The sequence below is a fragment of the Mobula birostris genome, chromosome 27 (genome assembly GCF_030028105.1).
Source record: "Mobula birostris isolate sMobBir1 chromosome 27, sMobBir1.hap1, whole genome shotgun sequence".
NCBI classification, from domain to species: Eukaryota; Metazoa; Chordata; class Chondrichthyes; order Myliobatiformes; family Myliobatidae; genus Mobula; species Mobula birostris.
In genome coordinates, this window is record NC_092396.1 from 11,640,485 (window position 1) to 11,660,216 (window position 19,732).

At 43.0% G+C, this 19,732-nt stretch overlaps 1 protein-coding gene across 4 annotated transcripts in view; it reads left to right on the forward strand.

The window, feature by feature from the left end:
• The window catches only part of acot7 (acyl-CoA thioesterase 7), a 257,856-nt gene that overhangs the window by 208,654 nt on the left and 29,470 nt on the right, over positions 1-19,732 (forward strand). For all 4 annotated transcript variants that reach the window (XM_072245005.1, XM_072245006.1, XM_072245008.1 and 1 more), the window contains one exon: positions 837-1,021. In XM_072245005.1, the coding sequence (XP_072101106.1) occupies positions 837-1,021 (185 nt within the window). The remainder of the gene's footprint in view (positions 1-836; positions 1,022-19,732) is intronic.

Below are 19,732 nucleotides of genomic sequence, written 5' to 3' on the forward strand. Positions count from 1 at the left end.
AGTAAAGAGATAGGTAGTTGAGTGGTGAAAGAGATACAGGGCTAGAGAAGGGGAAATCTGACAGAGGTCAGAAGGCCGTGGAAGAAAGAAAAGGGGGAGGAGCACCAGTGGGAGGTGATGGGCAGGTAAGGAGATAAGGTGAGAGAGGGAAATGGGGATGGGGAATGGTGAAGAGTGGAATTACTGGAAGTTCGGGAAACCGATGTTCATGCCATCAGGTTGGAGGCTACCCTGACGGAATACAAAGTGATGCTTCTCCAATCTAAGTGTGGCCTCATCGCGACAGTAGAGGAGGCCGTGAATTGACATGTTGCAATGGGAATGGGAAATGGAATTAAAATTTCACACCTACACTCTGCCCTACCATTTAGGGTCCCAAACAGTCCTTCCAGATGAGGGGACATTCCACCTGTGAGTCTGTTAAGATCGTGTACTGCATCCAGTGCTCCCGGTGTGGCCTCCCATGTATCAACGAGACTCAACGTAGATTGGGAGACCACTTCATCGAGCACTTGTGCTCCATCCACCATTAAACTAGAGAAGAAAACAGCAAAAGTTCATTTGATTTTAGATACTATGAGTTATTGAAAGACACTGAGTAAAATTACATTTAAAAGATATTTAGGGAGGCACAAGGATAGGAAAAGTTTAAAGGGAAGTGTGGGCTAAATGTGAGGAAATGGGAGTAACTCAAGTAGACACATGGTTGGCATGAATAAGAGGGGCCGAAGGGCCTGTTTTCATGCTGTACAACTCTTAAATATCAGTATCTTCTTTCATAGTCATTGCTTTGATTACCAACGTGTATCTAACCAAAGGTACTTTTCTATCTGCAGGATCTGTGATCACAGTGTCCGGCCGAATGACATTCAGCAGTAACAAATCTATGGAGATTGAAGTTTTTGTGGATGTTGACCACTTCTTGAAAAGTCCAACAGAGACAGCTCATGCCGTGACTGCATTCTTCACTTATGTCTCCCTGGACAAGGATGGAAAGGCACTTCCTATCCCCACATTGAAGGTGAGAGAACATATCCATTTGCAGTATCACGTTAAGCAGGGTTTTAGACTTGGGCTTCTCTACAGGATAAATACGCTAAGAAGCCAAGAGTGATAGCAGTGTAATCAATACCACGGAATGGAACTGCAGGAACTGAAAGCAGCAGAAATCCAGGTTGTCATCAGCTTTTGCGAGGATGAGTGAATCCACTCAGATTCAGACTCATTTATTGATCATATGTACAGCGAGTCTCAGAGTGAAATGCGTCATTTGCATTAGCAACCAACACAACCTAAGGATGTGCTGCAAGTGTCACCACACATTCCGGCGCCAACATAGCATGCCCCAATTCTCGTCAGAACAACACAGAACACAAAAAGCAACAAAACAACAGCAGCAAAACAAAGCAACGCACGCAAAGTAGTGGAGGAACTCAGCAACTACGGAAATAGACAAATAGTCAACATTTCGGGCAGAGACCCTTCTTCAGGACTGGAAAGGAAGGAGAAAGATGGCAGAATAAAAAGGTGCGGGGAGGGGAAGGAGGACACCTAGACGATGATAGGTGAAGCCAAGTGAGTGGGAAAGGTACAGGGCTGGAGAGGAAGGAATCTGATAGGAGAGCAGAGCTGACCATGGGAGAGGGGAAAGGAAGAGGGAGATCCAGGGGAGGTGATAGGTAGGTGAGAAGAGGTAAGAGGCCAGAGTAGGGAATCGAATGCGTGGTTGTGGTAGCAAGTCTGGGCGAGTACATGGTCGAAGAGTCGGAAGGCAGCAGAGATCACAGAGGGACAGCAGTGAGAAATTGTTATTTTCAGCATCTTTTGTGTTTATATTAAACACATTTCCTTTTAAAGCATTAGTTTTAAATTCACATTGAAGGTGAGAAAGGACATTTTACTCTCCTGAGTCCCAAGTGTTCTCCTAATATCTTTCAGTTATTTTATTATTTCTCAGTCTTTTTTGGATATATTTGCCTTAAACCTTCCTGTGTATGGTTCACCATCACACTCTCATCCAAAAGCTGTTTAAATTCATCTTGTACTGGTTCCACAAATTGTATGGACCCTACGTAACGCAGGTAGGCGCTTCTCTTGTTCCAGACCTGATACTCGATATGACTTTGAAAATATTAAGCACAAGTTAGCAGACCTTTCTGTTCGGGTATATAGAGCCTGGCAGTTGGAGAATGGTTGGCTGAAACCTACAAGAGGGTTTTAGGAATTCTGCCCAGATTGTGGTCAGTCATAAAAGTCTTAGGCACATATATATTGTGTATTTGTCAACATGGAGCAGAGATTAAGTTTGTAAGTCTGGCAGGAGCAAAGGATGTTGGGAATGAAAAGGGTGGAGCACCACATGAGGGGTGTGGGACAGGTGGCAGAGAAGGAGTGCCTGGGGCAAGAGGTGGTGCAGGTACAGACACACCCAGCCCTGAGACACCAGGCAAGGTCATTTGATTCCAAACAGTTGGTTTATTGGTTATCACAGAATGCCTCTCGGGTGCTTCCCGCTCCGTCCCCTCTCCCTTCCCCTTTTCCCAACCATGATCCCATTCTCCCTGCCCCCTTCCCACTCTCAGTCCACACTAGAGACCCATATCAGAATCAGGTTTATCATCACCCACATATGCCATGGAATTTAATTTTTATTGTGGCAGCAATACAGTGCAATACATGAAATTACTACCAGACTGTGCAAAAATCTTGGGCTCCCTAGCTATATATATATATATTTGTTAAGACATTTACACAGTACTGTACACAATAGCTGCTTTAAGAGGGAAATAAATGATACTGTATAAAGAATAGAACATGCAAATAATGGATTAGATTGGAAGGGGCCCTTGTCAAAGCATATATTGGCGTACATCAGGTTTGTTGAATGGCCTGATTTTGTGTTATAAATGCCTTGAATTGTGGCTTGTCTGGCTGGTTATCTGGCAACAAGCTCTCACTGACAGGTTGACATTTCTACTTTTGTTGTAAGTGGGGTCGGTTTCGCAGCGTCTGAAGCACCTTGGCATGCTGACGACCTCTTTGACATGTCTGTGGCAGTTGTCTATGTCCTCCACAGACATCGTTCCAGTACCCTTCATCCCAGCATGTCTCCTTGGCATCAAATCAAATCCAACTCTGATTTAGCACAGAATCACTGATACGTTGAAGTATTCATCTTTATAGAAGGATATGCAAAAGATTATTTTTGAACATGAGCAGTAGTTATCCTGCCACACTATATGAGTCTATTCGAGAATTTGTTTGTGATTTAGCAATTAGTTTGGAATTTATGCCATCTGTATTTATGCCAATTTTTGGGCACCTCTTTAAAAGTGAGTGGGCTGGGTTTCAGTAAATTAGGACAGCAGATGTGATTATTGAGAACTTATTGCAGTCTGTAGCATGTAGATGTAACGTGGGTGCTGTGGAGTCATCGTCCATCCTTCACTGCGCTTGGTCAGGATATAACTTGCCCCTCTCTGTTCTCAACCTAGAACCTCCAATCGGGAATTTGGGAATACATTATTCTGTATCTTGTGGCACACATGAGACTTTGAAGTAGAACAAACTTCTTGAAGTTACCTTCATTGGGATGCCAAATTCAAGCCCTTTACATTATCGTATCTGATAAACTTGGAAAATTCCAAGACTTACAAAGGTGAATTCCAGCCAGTTCCTTTATGAACTACAAGTTTATTACTTCCAGCTGGAATTGCATGAGGAGGGGTTTCCACAGGTCCTGGGAGTGCCATTGTAGGAAGAATAGCAAGAGTCCTTGAAGATCCCAGCCTTCCCGGAGAAAGCATCAAGCCTACCACTTATGCATTGGGAAGCAGACAGGAGTCAGCAGTAGCCTTGGTGAAGTCCCATTTTGAATCTTCTGCCTCCATGATCTGAATTAAGCCCTCCCCATCCAGACTCCCTTTACCCCATGCCTGGCCTGTAGCTGATGTCGCAAGAAGCATTCAAAACTGAACTGAGACCAAATGAATGGTTGAAACCATGGCCCCATATACTTGTGTTCCCAACCACGTCACTGAACAACCACTAAACCCCAGCTGCAGAACACTCCTATATTTAAAAAAGAAATACAATTTTAAATCATTCCGAATTTGCAGCCTCACAAACCCTCAGGTGACATCACCGAGAAGGGCTGTCTGTTCAGTGACATTTGCCTTCAGGACCCGCCTCAGCTGGTCTCCTGAGTATCAATTCGATACTGACTAGCTGACCTAATACTGATATCAATGTCAGACTGGGATGAGACTAGGTAACACAACTTAACTACCCATTAACAAGGAAACACAGTGAGGGTTTGCAAGAATGATTTTTTACTGGTGGGAAGCAGAAAGATGAAGAAGGAAGGATCAGAAAGCTATTCTCCACATGCCCTTATGTTCCCTCAGTTTTTCTTGCACTTTTCCTCTGGGCTGGCCTACAGGATGTATACCACACACTTGCCATTTACTACACATGATAGACACGTGATGGACGAGTAACTGATCACATTAAGCCTTTTGTTCTCACCCTTTCCGAGACACTGCCTTTATTCTGCACATTCTGTCTCTTGCTTTGTCTTCTACGTGTAAACTAACCTCTATATCTTTTCCCCTTTTCTGACAAAGAGTCTTGGATCCAAAACATAGGCTGTTTCTCCTTCCACGGATGCTGCCTGACCTGCTGAGTGTTTTCCATATTTTCTACTTCTGTTTCTCTTCCTTGCCTGTTTGTAGATTTTGTTTTTATTTATTCAGGAGACATGGGCTTCACAGGGTAAGACAGGATATAATTGCCCAATTCTACTTGCTCTTGAGAAGATGGTACTGAGCTGCCTTCCTTCAACCTCTGAAATCCTTGAGGTGTGGTAATGCTCTCAACGCTGTGAGTGAGAGAATTTTTGAATATGGACCCAGCCAAGGAACACCAATATATTTCCAAGTTGGGATGGTGTGTGGATTGGAGGGACATATTTGAATATAATCTGCTGCCTTTCACATTGGTGATTTTCTTCAACACACACAGAATGCTGGAAGAACTCAGATATTCAGGCAGTATTAATGGAGAGCAATAAACAGTTGGCATTTTGGGCCGAGATCCTTCATCAGGCCTGGGAATTACCATTTGGTTACCCTCTCACCTCTTCTTTCTCCTTAACTGCCTTTCAGCTCCGTCTGATGCCCCTCCTCCTTCCCTTTCATCTGTGGTCCACTCCCCTCTCCTATTAGATTCCTTTTTCACAGCCATTTACCTCTTCCAACCATCATCTCCCAGCTTCTTACTTCATCCCAATCTTTCCGCTCACCTATCATCTGCCATCTTGTACTTCTTCCCGTTTCCCCACCTTTTCTGGCTTCTGCATCCCTCTTTGCCAGTCCTGATGAAGGGTCTTAGACAAAAACGTTGAAGTTTTATTCTCCTCCATAGACGCTGCCTGACCTGCTGAGTTCCTCCGGCACTTTGTGTGTGTTTCGGTGGAATTCCAGTATCCGCAGAACCTCTTGTGTAGCTAACCTTACTTTCCCAGCCTTCCTTTCTTCCTGTAACCCATTACATCACTAGCACTATTCAAGGTAGGAGAGGACAATGGTGCAGCCTGATTTTATTCAAAATGTCAATTTTGTTTCATCTTCAGTCCACAATTGTGAACTCATTGTCCTAGGCAGTCACCTTTGTCTTCAAGAAACATGGGGTATTTATAGCTTAGATAAAAATAAAAAAGTGGTCATTATTGATAGCTGAATGGATAAAAATCACGTTCATATTGATGTGCCTAAATGGGATAACCTTGCTCATAAATAAAAATAGCGCCATAATGTATATAAATAGTGCCACTGCCTGGGTATCTTATATAAATAGCACGATATCCAGTTTTCTGAACTGCCTTCAGGTGACATTGGGATATTTCTCTGTCTATTTTTAAATCCAGTTCTACTCTGAGCAACTGGAAGAGAGTAAAATTGAAATATGGATAGTGCTAGTGCTGAGTCTCCAGGACCAGTTGTCTTATTGTTGAACACATCTGTATATTAGGCATGGTTTTATTACCCAGAACATTCCTTGCTAGTTTCTGAGGTAAATCTTTAAAATCTATCCCTTTACTGAATATATTTGCCAGCTGTTAGCAATTTCACTGATGTTAGTTTTTTTCCACAACAGATACCTCTTCATATCTCTTCATTATTGATGCAGTATTGAAAGACATCAATATCGGAAGCAAAAGGGTTATTAATTCACTTTCACTATTATGCCTTGGCAGCCCAAAGGAGCCTTTATCATAGTGATACATACAAACTACCAGAGGAACTCAGTAGGTCTGGCAGCATCTATGGAAAGGAATAAACAGTCAACATTTCAGGTTGAGACGCTTCATCAGGACTGATCAGATCTCAGTCCAAAATGTCAACTATTTATTCCTTTCCATAGATGCTGCCTGGGTTAGCTGTCTGACTTCCTTCAGCACGTTGTACGTGTAGCTCTGGATTTCTAGCATTTGCAGAATCTTATGTTTCTTTTAGTGATGGAACCTGTGGTATTTTATGGTTCTACTTAAAAATTAGTTCACATCACTTTGGCGAGGGAAGAGTAATTTTTGGCCCTTCTCAAGTGCAAGTGAAATGGCTCTCACTTCTCAGCTTACACAAGGCACAGGCCAGCAGCTCGCATCAGCAGGGCTTCATGTCCAGAGGTGGAACTGCTTCCAGCCGCTGTCTGACGCATTGGCCCTTGGTCCTTGAAAGAGCTGACAGAGAAATGAAAGGCCACCCTACACTCTTATCAGTAAAAATGTTCTTTGTCAGTTTTGTCACTAGAGCTGATGAAGTCATCTCTTGACCTCAGTGAAAATTACAGCAGAAGGTGTTATTTAAAGTGTGAGACAAATTGATCCAAAAGAAAATAAAATAACTCAGCATTTTTATATCGCCTAGTGAGTAGTTGATGCAGTTATGAAGAACTGGCTATATTTCATTAGGAGTATGAGGAGATTTAGTATGTCACCAAAGACTAGCAAATTTCAACAGCTATACCATGGAGCTGTGGACAGTCCAAAACCCATTACAAACGGAGGATGGTTAGGCATGGGACTACAACCCCATCCCATAACAATCCAGAGCTACAGAAATGACAACAGAAGCTCCAAAGATGCCATTCCTGGGAGAGGAAGGATCTTCGCTTAGGAGGCACGTGAAGTCGCGTGGTGGAAGCAGATGCCACTGAACTGATTAAATGACCATCAGCCCAGGATTGAGGGCCCTGGTGAACTTCTGTCGGTGGAATGTGCCCCAGTAGGAGTGATAGGCTGAAGAGCAAGACCATGGAGAGCATTCCAATTGGTTGCATCACCATCTGCTTTGGAGGGGCCACTGCACAGGATCAGAAAAAGATGCAGGATGTTGTAAGCTCAGCGGGCTCCATCATGGGTACGAGACTCCCCATCACTGAGGGTATTTTAGAAGGCGGTGCCTGAAAAAGGTAGCACTGATCATTAAGGACCTTCACCACCCAGGACATCGTCCCTTCTCATTACTACCATCAGGGAGGAGGTACAGGAGCCTAAGGACACATACTCAATGCTTTAAGAACAGCTCCTTCCTCTCCACCATTAGATTTCTGAACAGTCCATAATCACTACCCCATTAACAGAACCACTCTACAACTGATGCCATAGTATCTGTCATGCGCCAGACATTTAACACTATTGTTCCACAGACCTTGGTGAACAAACCCCTGTTCCTCAATCTAAATACACCGATGTACAACTGGGTGTTGGACTTCTGAATGAATAGACCTCAGATAGACAGGGTGCATAACTGTTCCTCCCTCACCATCATTCTCAGCACAGGAGTCCCCCCCTCCCAGGGCAATGTGCTGAGCCCATTGCTGCACACTCTCCTCACCCATGACTACATGGCCAAACACCCGAGTAATCACATCGTCAAGTTGGCCGATAACATGACAATGGTGGGGCCCAACACCAGCAACAAACTTCTGAGAGTGCGCATCTCACACAACCTCTCATGGTCCCAGAAACCATCCTACACAAGCAGGAAAGCTCACCAACGCCTGAACTTTCTGATGAGGCTGAGGAGAGTTGGGCTTTGCACATCAATACTCATGTCCTTCTACAGATGCACAGTAGGAAACATCCTAACACGCTGCATCACTGTATGGTGTGCAAATTGCACTGCAGCAGACAGGAAGGCTCTGCAACAGGTAGTCAAAACTGCCAACACATCTCTAGCACCAGCCTACCCGCCACCGAGGACGTCATTAAAGAACAATACCAGAAAAGGACCAGTAACATCATGAAGGATCTCACCAACCCTGCTCATGGACTGTTTGTCTCAGTCGCCTCAAGGAGAAGGCTAAGTACCATCCACACCAGGAATACCACTCAAAAATAGATATACTTCCCCCAAGTAGCAAGGCTGTTCAACACCAATGCCCACTATCCCACTAATTTTGCAAGGTCTCTCAAGCCAACACTGAAACCTTGATCACAAGAAATGGTTGACTTCTTCAACTTCCTTTGGATGGTTTATACGTTTCTGCTTGCTGAGTTTCTTCTTTTAATAGAATAAAATCTTACCTCAGCAATGTCTCTGGATCAAGAGAACAGGTTTCATAGTGTATCTTTCAGATCCCTAGGATGTCTCCTAGCTAATCAATTTCTCTCTGAAGTGTTGTTCTGTAGGTAGAAAGGCAGATAATTTGTTCATTTACAGCAAGGTCTACAAATCGCAAATAAGGTAAAAGACCTGCTGATCTTGTCGAATGGTGTTTGATGAGAGATACGTATTGACAAAGGCTCTGGTAGAATCCCTGATGCATCAAATGCTAATCTTTTCAATTTACTAGAACAATTCCCAATTTGTTTGTCATCTGAAAGATCTCATCTCCATCTGCATTCTTTCACCGTGTTGAAAAGTCAGATTAGATTCACATTTGGATCTGAGTTTAAATTAAGGATTTTCTAGTCCATAAAACCATAAAATATAGAAGCAGAATAAGGCTATTTTGGCCCATTGAGTCTGTACCACCATTTCATCATGTCTGATTCTCAGCTCCAATCTCCTGCCTTCTCCCCTTAACCCTTCATGCCCTGACCAATCAAGAATCTAGCAATCTCTGCCTTAACTATACATAAAGACTTGGCCTCCACAGCAGCCTGTGGCAAAAATTCCAGGAATCACTGGTGTCTAGCTAAAGAAATTCCTCCTCATCTCCATTCTAAAAGGACACCCCTCTATTCTAGGCTGTGTCCTCTGGTCTTAAACTCTCCCACCATAGGAAACATCCTCTCCACATCCACTCTATCAAGGCCTTTCACCTTTTAATTGTTTTCAATCAGGTCACACCTCATTCTTCCAAATTCTAGTGAATACAGGCCTAGAGCTATCAAATGCTCTTTGTATGACAAGCTGTTCAATCCTGGAATCATTTTCATGAACCTCCTTTGAACTCTGTCCAGTTTCAGCACATTCCTTCCAAGGTAAGTGGCACAAACCTGCTCACAATACTCCAAGTGAGGCCTCATCAGGGTTTTATAAAGTCTCAACACTACATCCTTGCTTTTGTATTTTTGTCTTCTTGTGAAGAATGCTAACATTGCATTTGCCTTCCTTACCACAGACTCAAACTGCAAATTAACCTTTAGGGAATCCTGCGCAAGGACTCCCAAGTCCCTTCACACCTCCGTTTTTTTGTATGTTCTCTCTATTTAGAAAATAGTCACCCTTTCATTTTTTCTACCAAAATGCATGACCATACACTTCCCAACATTATATTCCATCTGCCACTTCCTTGCCCATTCTCCAAATCTGTCTAAGTTCTTCGGTAGCCTTTCTTTTTCCTCAAAACTACCTGGCCCTCCACCTATCTTCATGTTGTCTGCAAACACTGCAACAAAGCCATCAATTCTGTCATGCAAATCATTGACATAGAAAAGTAGGACATGAGACCATCATACATTGGAGCAGAATTAGGCCATTTGACACATCAAGTCTGCTCCGCAATTTCATCATGGATGATACAGTGTCCTCTCAACCCTGTTCTGTCTTCTCCCACAACCTTTGACACCCTTACTAATCAAGAACCTATCAATCTCCACTTTAAATATGCCCAATAACTTGGCCTTCAAAGCCATCTGTGGCAGGGAATTCCACGGATTCACCAGCCTCTGGCGTCAGTCAGATGGGAAGTTTGACAGAGTAGTGGCAAATGGAATTTAATCCTAACAACTGCAATATGATATATTTTGTGAAGACAAACAAGGAGACACAACACATAGTCATTTCCTGGGGGAGGGGGCATAGGTTTAAGATCAGAGACGAGGTTTGAAAAGGACATCAGGGGCAGCTTCTTCATGCAAAGGGTGTTGCATATTTGGAATGAGCTTCCAGAAATAGTGGTTGAGGCCAGCACAGTAGCAATCTTTCAAAGCTATTTAGGTGAGTACCTGGATAGGGAAGTGTAGGGGATTATGGGGCCAAATGCAGGAGCTGGGATTAGGGCTGTCTCCATGTTGTATTTCGATGGCTCTCTGATTCAATTCAATAGCAAAAATGCTTTCAGTTGAGTCGTATAGATATGAAAAAATAATCACATTTATTTAAATGTAAACTCAATTTCTATCAATCAGATCAATGTTCTAAATTTTATTTTCAATATTCTATTGCGGCCACCTCATAATTCTTCTATTTTGTTGTTGCATTTAATAAATCGTTGTCTCCTTGAAGATTATCCAAGGTCCCTCTCAGGACAGAGATTCATGTTGCCTAGATTTTCAATCTCAATACCAGGCCATCTGCATAACTCAACATCTATGAGATGGGAGAATGTATGCACCCTTTACATAATCATCGTTATGTACTGTGTGGTATGATAAGGGCAATCCTGGTCTTTCAGCTGTTTTATTCTTTTCTCCACCCATGACCATGATTGTTCTTGGCAAATTTTTCTACAGAAGTGGTTTTCCATTCTGGGCATTTTCCTTCTTCTGGGCAGTGTCTTTACAAGATGGGTGACCCCAGCCATTATCAATACTCTCCAGAGATTGTCTGCCTGGTGTCAGTGATCGCATAACCGGGACATGTGATATGCATCAACCGCTCATACAGTCATCCACCACCTGCTCACCTTGCCCAAATGTGACCTGCAGGCTAGCGGAGGGAAGGAGCACCTCACACCTCTTTTGGTAGAGACCTATCTCTGTCCACCGCTCACTTTGCAAAATGCAAAGTTATAAAGTAAATTGGGTCGGCTTGGTAGCATAGTGGTTAACATAACACTGTTGCGGTGCCAGTGACCTGGGCTCAATGCCCACTGCTGTCTGTGAGCAGTTTGTGCCTTTTCCCCGTGACCAAGTGGGTTTTCTCTGGGTTCTCCAGTTTCTGCCCACTTTCCAGTTAGTAGGTTAATTGGATGAAATTTGGTGATGCAGGCTTGTTGGCCAGAAGAGCCTGTTACCATGCTGTCTCTCTAAATAAAATAATTTTTAAAATGAAAAGACCAGGGTATAAATGGGATCTGCCCTCAAGATCATTGAAGGGCTTGAAATAAAACCAGAGTTTGAAGTTAAATCCACATTGAAAGGTAGTGAAAAGATGATTATTAAATAATTTTAAAAAACTGAATTATTTATTGCAAATCAAAATTAACAAGCATCAGAAGGAACCACTGAAATATTCCCCAAGTACTGCAAAGTGGTTTTCTCAAATGCAGAAGTCTTTGTTCTAGCTGATTCAGATATGAGAAAAACTGTACTCACATACACTGTGGGCACCTTCTAGCTGGACTCACTGAGGAAGCGGAGACTTGGCTGTTTACTCTTTGCTCCTTCACGCAGAGGGTGGTGAGAGTGTGGAATGAGCTGCCAGCACAAGTGGTGCACAGAAGCTCAACTTCAATGTTTTAGAGAAGTTTGGATGGTAGGGGTATGGAGGGCAATGGTCTCGATGTGGGCCGATGGGAGTAGTCAGTTTGAATGGGTTGGCACAGATGAGATGGGCCGAACGGCCTGTTTCCGTGCTGTACTTTTCAATGATTCTGTGAATCCTAGAATCAGACACAGATAATGGGTAATGTAGAAAATAAAAAACGTTCAAGCAAGGGCTGTGCATGGACATGAGTAATGCCAGCATGGAACTTCATCAAAGCTTTTGTTGTATTTAATTTACTTTGATGATGCAGCACAGTTACGGGCCCTTCCGGCTCCACGAATCTCATCCACGTGGCCAATTAACCTACAAACCAGGCAAACACACAAAATGCAGGAGGATCTCTGCAGGCCAGGCAGCATCTATGGAAAAGAATACAGCTGACATTTTGGGCCAAAGCCTAACCGGTACATCTTTAGAATATGGCAGGACTCAGAGAAAACCCATACGGTCATGGCGGAAAGGCACACACTACTCATAGATAGTGGTGGGCATTGAACCGAGGTCTCTGGCACTGTAATAGCGTTATGCTAACCACTACGCTACTGTGCCAGCCTACTTCACTGCTGACCACGGTGAACGCCTGCAAGGAAATGAGTTTCAGGGTAGTATATCATGACATATACATACCTTGATAATAAATTTATTTTGAATTTTGATTATTCTTTCAGTAAGGCAACTCATGCTAAAGCAGCTCTGAGGAAATAGTTGCCCAATCTTTAAGGCTGCAGCAAAGATTTTGCAAAATAGATTTCTTCAGGATGCCGTTAGTCGTGCTTGCTATTTGCATTGCAGAATCAGTGCTGCCCAGACTATAATGTGCCACTCACGGAGAACAAATCAAATTAATTTTATTCCGTGAGTACTAAAATATTGCAATTTGCAGCTAATAACTTTCCTCACCCTTGGAATTACGATGTGATTTGCTCATATCCATTTGAAAATCTTTGCCATTTTAGAGAAACAATCTGACATTCCCCACTGAAGAAATGACAAAGGAGATGAAGTCAAATATTTTAAACATTTAGGCACTGTTAGGCTGCTCATACATTTCCAAGACCCTTTCTGGGTGAAAATTGCACTGACTCTCACTGAGATGATGTATGGTGTTTACTGCTTCGCTTAGGGCAGTTTTGTGGAAAGAGCTGAAGCAAAATTTATAAATTTAAAAGGTCTCCCCGAATGTCTGACCTCAAATGTGCTAATGCAGAGACTGCACAAGACAGGTAGTAGGCCAAGTATGGTCAGAACATGCCAAGTACTGCTTCATTTTACAGAGGTATCATCAATCTCCAGAATCCATTCAAACTCATGAGAATGTCCGAGGGTTAAAATCTCCCAAAGATCAACAGAATTGCATGGACTGATTGATGGTAATTATATGTGACCTGGGCAAAGGTCTCCTGACATCATTGGAGGAGTGTGAGTACCAGGAAAAGAGTCTTTCTTCAGCTGACAGACTTCATGCTTATGGTTTTACCATTTATTGATGCTGCCCAGGTCTCCCCTTAAGTTGTTTTTTTGCTGCTTAATCATCTGTTGAAAAATTGTAGAGTCACGTCTCACACACTTCAGTAATCACTTGTACTATGTGTACCCTATACTGCTCTTTGAGAATCTGTTCAATATATTTTCTCAAACAGTGTGTACTGTTGGCAAAGCTTAACGTGCATTACATGGTCTGTCATAGCGCTCCAATGTGTTAGGAAGCTGTTAATTTCCCACACTTAGCCCATATCAACTTCAGGAACATATTTTCAGGTGCTACAAGGTTAGATAAGCAGCAGATTGAGTTTTCCAGGTTATTATTTAATTTTGATGAAGTTCCAAAACCTGGTTTACTGTACACTAGGTGACTTCATGACATGACCTTCTGCTGACAAGTCCCTTGTTCTGTGCACCATCAATTATCCAACATCCCTTCCTCAAGACACTCTGTCTTTTCAGCCCAGTTGGAAAGTGATCAGCTCCTCTGTTCCTCAGTTGGGTGAACTTTTCTGACAATCAAACAGCCGAATTTTATTCATCCTACTCCCTTCTCTTATATTAAAACACTTATTTGCTCACAGTCTTGAACTGAATATCAACCTTCCAGTGCTGGAGGGTTGGGAACATTAAATATCATTCACCTGAGGTACAGCATAGAGTCATAGAACACTGGAGAGTATATTGAGTGGCTGCACCACAATCTGGTGTGGAAACAGCAATGCCCTTGAATGGAAAATCCTACAAAAAGTAGTGAATACAGCCCAGTCAATCACGGGTAAAGAGCCTCCCCACCATTGAGCGCATCTACACGGAGCGTTGTAATGGAAAACAGCATCCATCATCAGCTCCCAGATCAAGCTCTCTTGTCACTGCTGCCACTGGGAGGAAGGTACAGGAGCCTCAGGAGTGACACCACCAGGTTCCGGAACAGTTATTATCCCCTCAACTCTCAGGCTCTCGAACCAAAAGGGGTAACTTCCCTTGCCCCATCATTGAAATGTTCCCACCACCTATGGATTTTTGTATTGACAGTTTGTTGTCTTTTACACATTGGTTATTCCCCCTTTGGCCTGGTCTTTCATTGATTCTATTATGGTTATTGGGTTTATTTAGTATACTCGCAAGAAAATGAATCTCAATGTTGTATGTGGTGACATATAGAGTATGTACTTGGATGATAAATTTGCTTCGAAGTACAGCACGGAAACAGGATCTTTGGCCCATCAAGTCAGTGCTGACCTATTAATCTACCTGGTCCCATCAACCTGTATCCAGACCATAGCCCTCCATACCCCTTCTTTCAATGTACCTTTCCAAATTTTTCTTATACATTGAAATCAACCCGCATCCATCACTTTTACTGGCAACTCGTTCTATACTGTCACCACGTTCTGAATGAAGAAGATCCCCCTTATGTTCACCTTTCACCCTTAAACTATGACCTAGTTCCAGTCTCACCCAACGTCAGTTACCCTATCTAAATAGCTCATAATTTTGTATATCTCTATCAAATCTCCCCTCATTCTCTTATGCTCTAGGGAATAAACTCCTAACCTGTTCAATCTTTCCCTGTAACTCAGCTCCTCAAATTCTGGCAACATCCTCGAAAACTTTCTCTGCACTCTATATATACTGCAGATTATGGGCTTCCAGTCTGTTTGTGAATGTGGTGGTTGGTATCTGTCTGTCTCGAAGGACAATGGGTGATGATCATCATCACAAGCCTGGGCAGAAGGTATGGGGATCCTGAGATGCCCAGTCGTCAAGCTCTCTCACTCGACCTCACCAGTGTAGTCCAAAGGAGAAGTTATGAAGCAATACGTTTGGCACCAGCTTGGCTGAAGGAGCTGCTGGAAGGATGTTCAATGACGTCCAACCGCTTTAGGGGCTCCACTCCTGATTCATTGTCTGGGTTTACTCCCGTAGTCTCCGTCTCTCCCGAGGCTGCCCACAAGTGGACTACTTAGCCTATGTTTGAGGATCTGGCTCACGAGCACCAGGGCGTGCCCACACACACCGGTGGGCCTATGTGCCACGTGTGCAGGGGCCGGACCTCCTCCCCATCCTCTGCAGTTCAGCCAGAGTTTGAAAGGAGTTCGATTTCCATGTATCGCCAGCGAGGAGGCTCTACACTAGGCTTGCTGTAGGAGAGGCTATGTACTGGCAGGGAGAGACTTGCGCATTCAGCTCTCCTTTTCACAAGACTGCTAGCCAGCAGTGGAAGCTGTAAGTGAGAGTGACAAGCACTACCCACTACACAGCCACACTAGACATATCACAACAGCCATTTTGGCACCTGAATGTATTAACATCAAATTCTTGAGTGCATGCCAAATAAGAAATACCATCAACTTCAGAAGAGTATTTGATAGGAATATGTATTTATTTTTATTTATTTATTGAGGGACAGAGCGGCATCAGCCCTTCGAGCCGTGCTGCTTAGCAATGCCCTGATTTAACCCTAGCCTAATCACAGGACAGTTTACAATGACCAATTAACTTACCGACCGGTTCGTCTCTGGACAGTGGGAGGAAACCGGATCACTCGGAGGAAACTTGCTCGGTCACGGGGAGAACGTACAAACTCTTTACAGGCAGCAGTGGGAATGAACCTGGGTTGCTAATACTGTAAAGCATACAGTACACTACACTACTCTGCTGCCCCCATGCTGGTACACAGAAACTTTAATGCTATTGTGCAAGTATTCTCATAAAATGACAGGTTTTTGTGTTGGGGAGTGGGGTTCATCTTTCTATTTCTTCACTTCGTTCACCCTCTAAACACCCATGAATATCTCTCTCTCTCTCTCCCACTCACTCACTCACTCTTTGTTCTGGAGCTGAAAAATCATCCCAGTTCCATATCCAAGTGATTGTTCCTCAACTGAACGACCAGAATCAGATTTATTATCACTAACGTATGTCATGAAGTTTGTTGTTTTTTGGCAGCAGTACAGCACAAGACATAAAATTTGCTATAAGCTACAGAAATAAATAATGCAAGAGACAAACGATGAGATAGTGTTCCTTGGTTCATGGATGGTTCAAGCATCAGCCATTCCTATCTAGAGGCTGACTGTTTGAGGGGCATTGCAACCAAACTCAATGCCTTCATATCAGTACTTCCCAGCAGAGGGCCCTGGACGTTATTAGGAGGAGGCAGCATAGAGTCATACAGCATAAGTCCATGCCATTATCAGTCACCAACCACATTCCTCACAAATCCCCCAGATTCTCCTCCTACCTACACACCAAAACCTATTTCTAATGGCCAATTAACTTACCAACCCTCATGAGAAGAAACCCTGGTCCACAGGGAAAACTCCACACAGAGTCTTGGATGGACGTTCTCTTCTCACCCATAGCAACACCAAGGCCAGCTAATCTCATAACCAGCTAGAAAAGAGAAATTGTGCTGTACAGCACAGAAACAAACCCTTCAACCCTCCATCTCCATACCAACCTTTATTCTAATCCTGATTACCAGAACTTGACCCATCGCCTTCTATCGTCTGGCAATACGAGTGCTCTTTTGGATACTTCATTGGACCCTGTCTTTGCTTTTATAGCCCATTAAGTCATATCGCAAATATCAACTCCATATGTGCCTTTCTGCCTCTTTGAAGAAGCTCCCCAATTGGACCCAATTCCCCTCCCTGCTCCCTTTCCCTGTAGCCTTGTAAGAAATTCCAACAAGGTGCATCCAATCTGAACACAAGGAAAGTCTGTAGATGCTGGAAATTCAAAGCAACACACACAAAATGCTTGAGGAACTCAGCAGGTCAGGCAGCATCTACGGAAATGAATAAACTCTCAATGTTTTGGGCCAAGACTCTACTTCAGGACACCAAACCAGTCAGAGCCTGCTTTACGCAGGTTTTCATATCCGTCGACTGCTGTGGCTGGTGATTACTCCTCTTAATGCAATTTTCTTCATAAAATGCTAATTTATTATATATTGTCCCTGAAGTAAATTGTACCCAGCAGAATGCACAGCAGTGTATAACAACAAAGTCAATTTAATGGGCAATCCCACGTATTCAGTCACTGTTCGTACAGAGATTATCAGAATGCTAATGCTGCTGGAAAAGGTCTCTGATCTGCTGTTGTATCACTGTGCTTGTTATTGTGTCAGGGGAGAAGTCTGATCTCTCACCTGTATCAATTAATTTGTATGAAACATCAAGTTATTTAATATTTTAAAATAAATTCCACAGCAATCCCTTCACACTCTTAATCAGCGTGTATGGATTTATAGTTTTTGAAAAGAAATTAATTTAACAGCCAATTAACTCCATGATAACTATATAATGTTGCTATTATTTAATAACAGAATAGTTAACCTTAGTATTGTGGCACCTTGTTAATTATGCAATTCAGTCACACCTCAATGAAAGCTGCAATGAAGCACCCATGTTGTGTGTCTCAATGACTCTAACATAGAGGCAGTAAGGTGGAAACTGGCATCAAGGAGCACAGGAGGTGTACCCATTTGGGTTACCGGGAAATTAGCGGTGGCAGAACAATGCATTCACAATGGCCATAGGATTGACTTTGACAGCACAAAACTACTGTGCCATGCCAATGGCTTTTGGGACTGCCTAGTGAAATAAAACTAGAGAAAAAGAGTTTTAACAAAGACAAAGTAAGAACTGGAATTTGATTGTAAACAAGGTGGGACAGCTGAAACCTGTTTGGATGAGGACTAACCGATCAGAAGGGATGGATGATGGGTCATCGGACTAGTCATGCCCAGGCATCATCCCTGATGAAGATGCCAGAGTTTGTCATAGAAACATCAGTTAAAATCGACACTTGTAGCTGGCTGGAAACCCGAGAAGAGTCTATTTGTCATATATGCTAGGAAAGCACTAGATCCTTTTTAAGTAATAAGATAAGATAACAACATTGTGAAAGGGTTGTGAAGTAGTGCAGCTGGTAGAGTGGCTGATCCACGGCATCAAAGACCCAGGTTCAATTCTCATCTTCGAGTGCTGTCTGTGTAGAGTTTACATGTTTTCCCTGTTGCTATTGGCTTCTTAAGATGTCCCAAAGGCGTACGGGTTAGTATATGAGTTTTATTGAGTGTGTAGATGAAAGATGGATCCTGGGAGAGTTGATGAGAATGTTGGGAGATAAGTGAAAGATTAGCTTTATATTTGTCACATGCACTTCGAAACATGCAGTGAAATACATCAAATCCAATCAGCAAGGATTGTGCTAGGGCAGCCTGCAAGTGTCACCATGCTTCCAGCAGCAACATAGCGTGGCTACAGTTTATTAACCATAAACCGTACTTCTTTGGAATGCTGGAGGAAACTGGCACACCCGGAGGAAATTCGCACGGTCATGGGGTGAACTCACATGGTTACAGATGGGGATGGGAATAGAAATAGAACCCTGATCAGCAATTGCTGCTGCGTAAACATTAAGTTATGATGTACAATAATAATGAAATCAGAAGAAACTCCTTCATTCAAAGAGCCGTCAGCATGCGGAAATTACATTTATATGGAGTGGCTAAGGTGGACAGACGAGAGAGTTAATGTTGATTAGATTAGGATGAAGGATATGTGCAAAGCAGGAGCAATGGCATGGATATCTGGGCTAAAATGCCCTGTACTATAGGCAGTAGTATATTGCTTAGTATATTGTAGCATAGGTTATGAAATCAGACAAAGTATGTTTATTGTCCATGCCTAACTCACAGGCACATGATTCCTGTAGAATGAAAATGAGTAGATGACTTGTCAGCAACACACATCAAAGTTGCTGGTGAACGCAGCAGGCCAGGCAGCATCTCTGGGAAGAGGTACAGTCGACGTTTCAGGCCGAAACCCTTCATCAGGACTAGCTGAAGAAAGAGCTAGTAAGAGATTTAAAAGAGATTCCGGTTGGTCGGTTTTAAATCTCTTACTAGCTGTTTCTTCAGTTAGTCCTGACGAAGGGTCTCAGCCTGAAACGTCGACTGTACCTCTTCCTAGAGATGCTGCCTGGCCTGCGTTCACCAGCAACTTTGATGTGCGTTGCTTGAATTTCCAGCATCTGCAGAATGCCTCGTGTTTGCGTTTTTAAGATGACTTGTCAGCTTGTTCATAAAATGAGAGGAATATATGTTTAAGTTCTTCTAAGCATGTTGATGGATGTGGGTGGAAATGCTTCACAGCACATTTTTACAAGAATTACAAGGATTGCTATTTGTTCCTGAAGTGAATACTGATGAAGTCATGAGAGTTCCCATGCTTACCATTACACAAACAGCTGCACTTTGGACAAGAGGCGAGGCTGAAGAATCTCCTACCTGATTC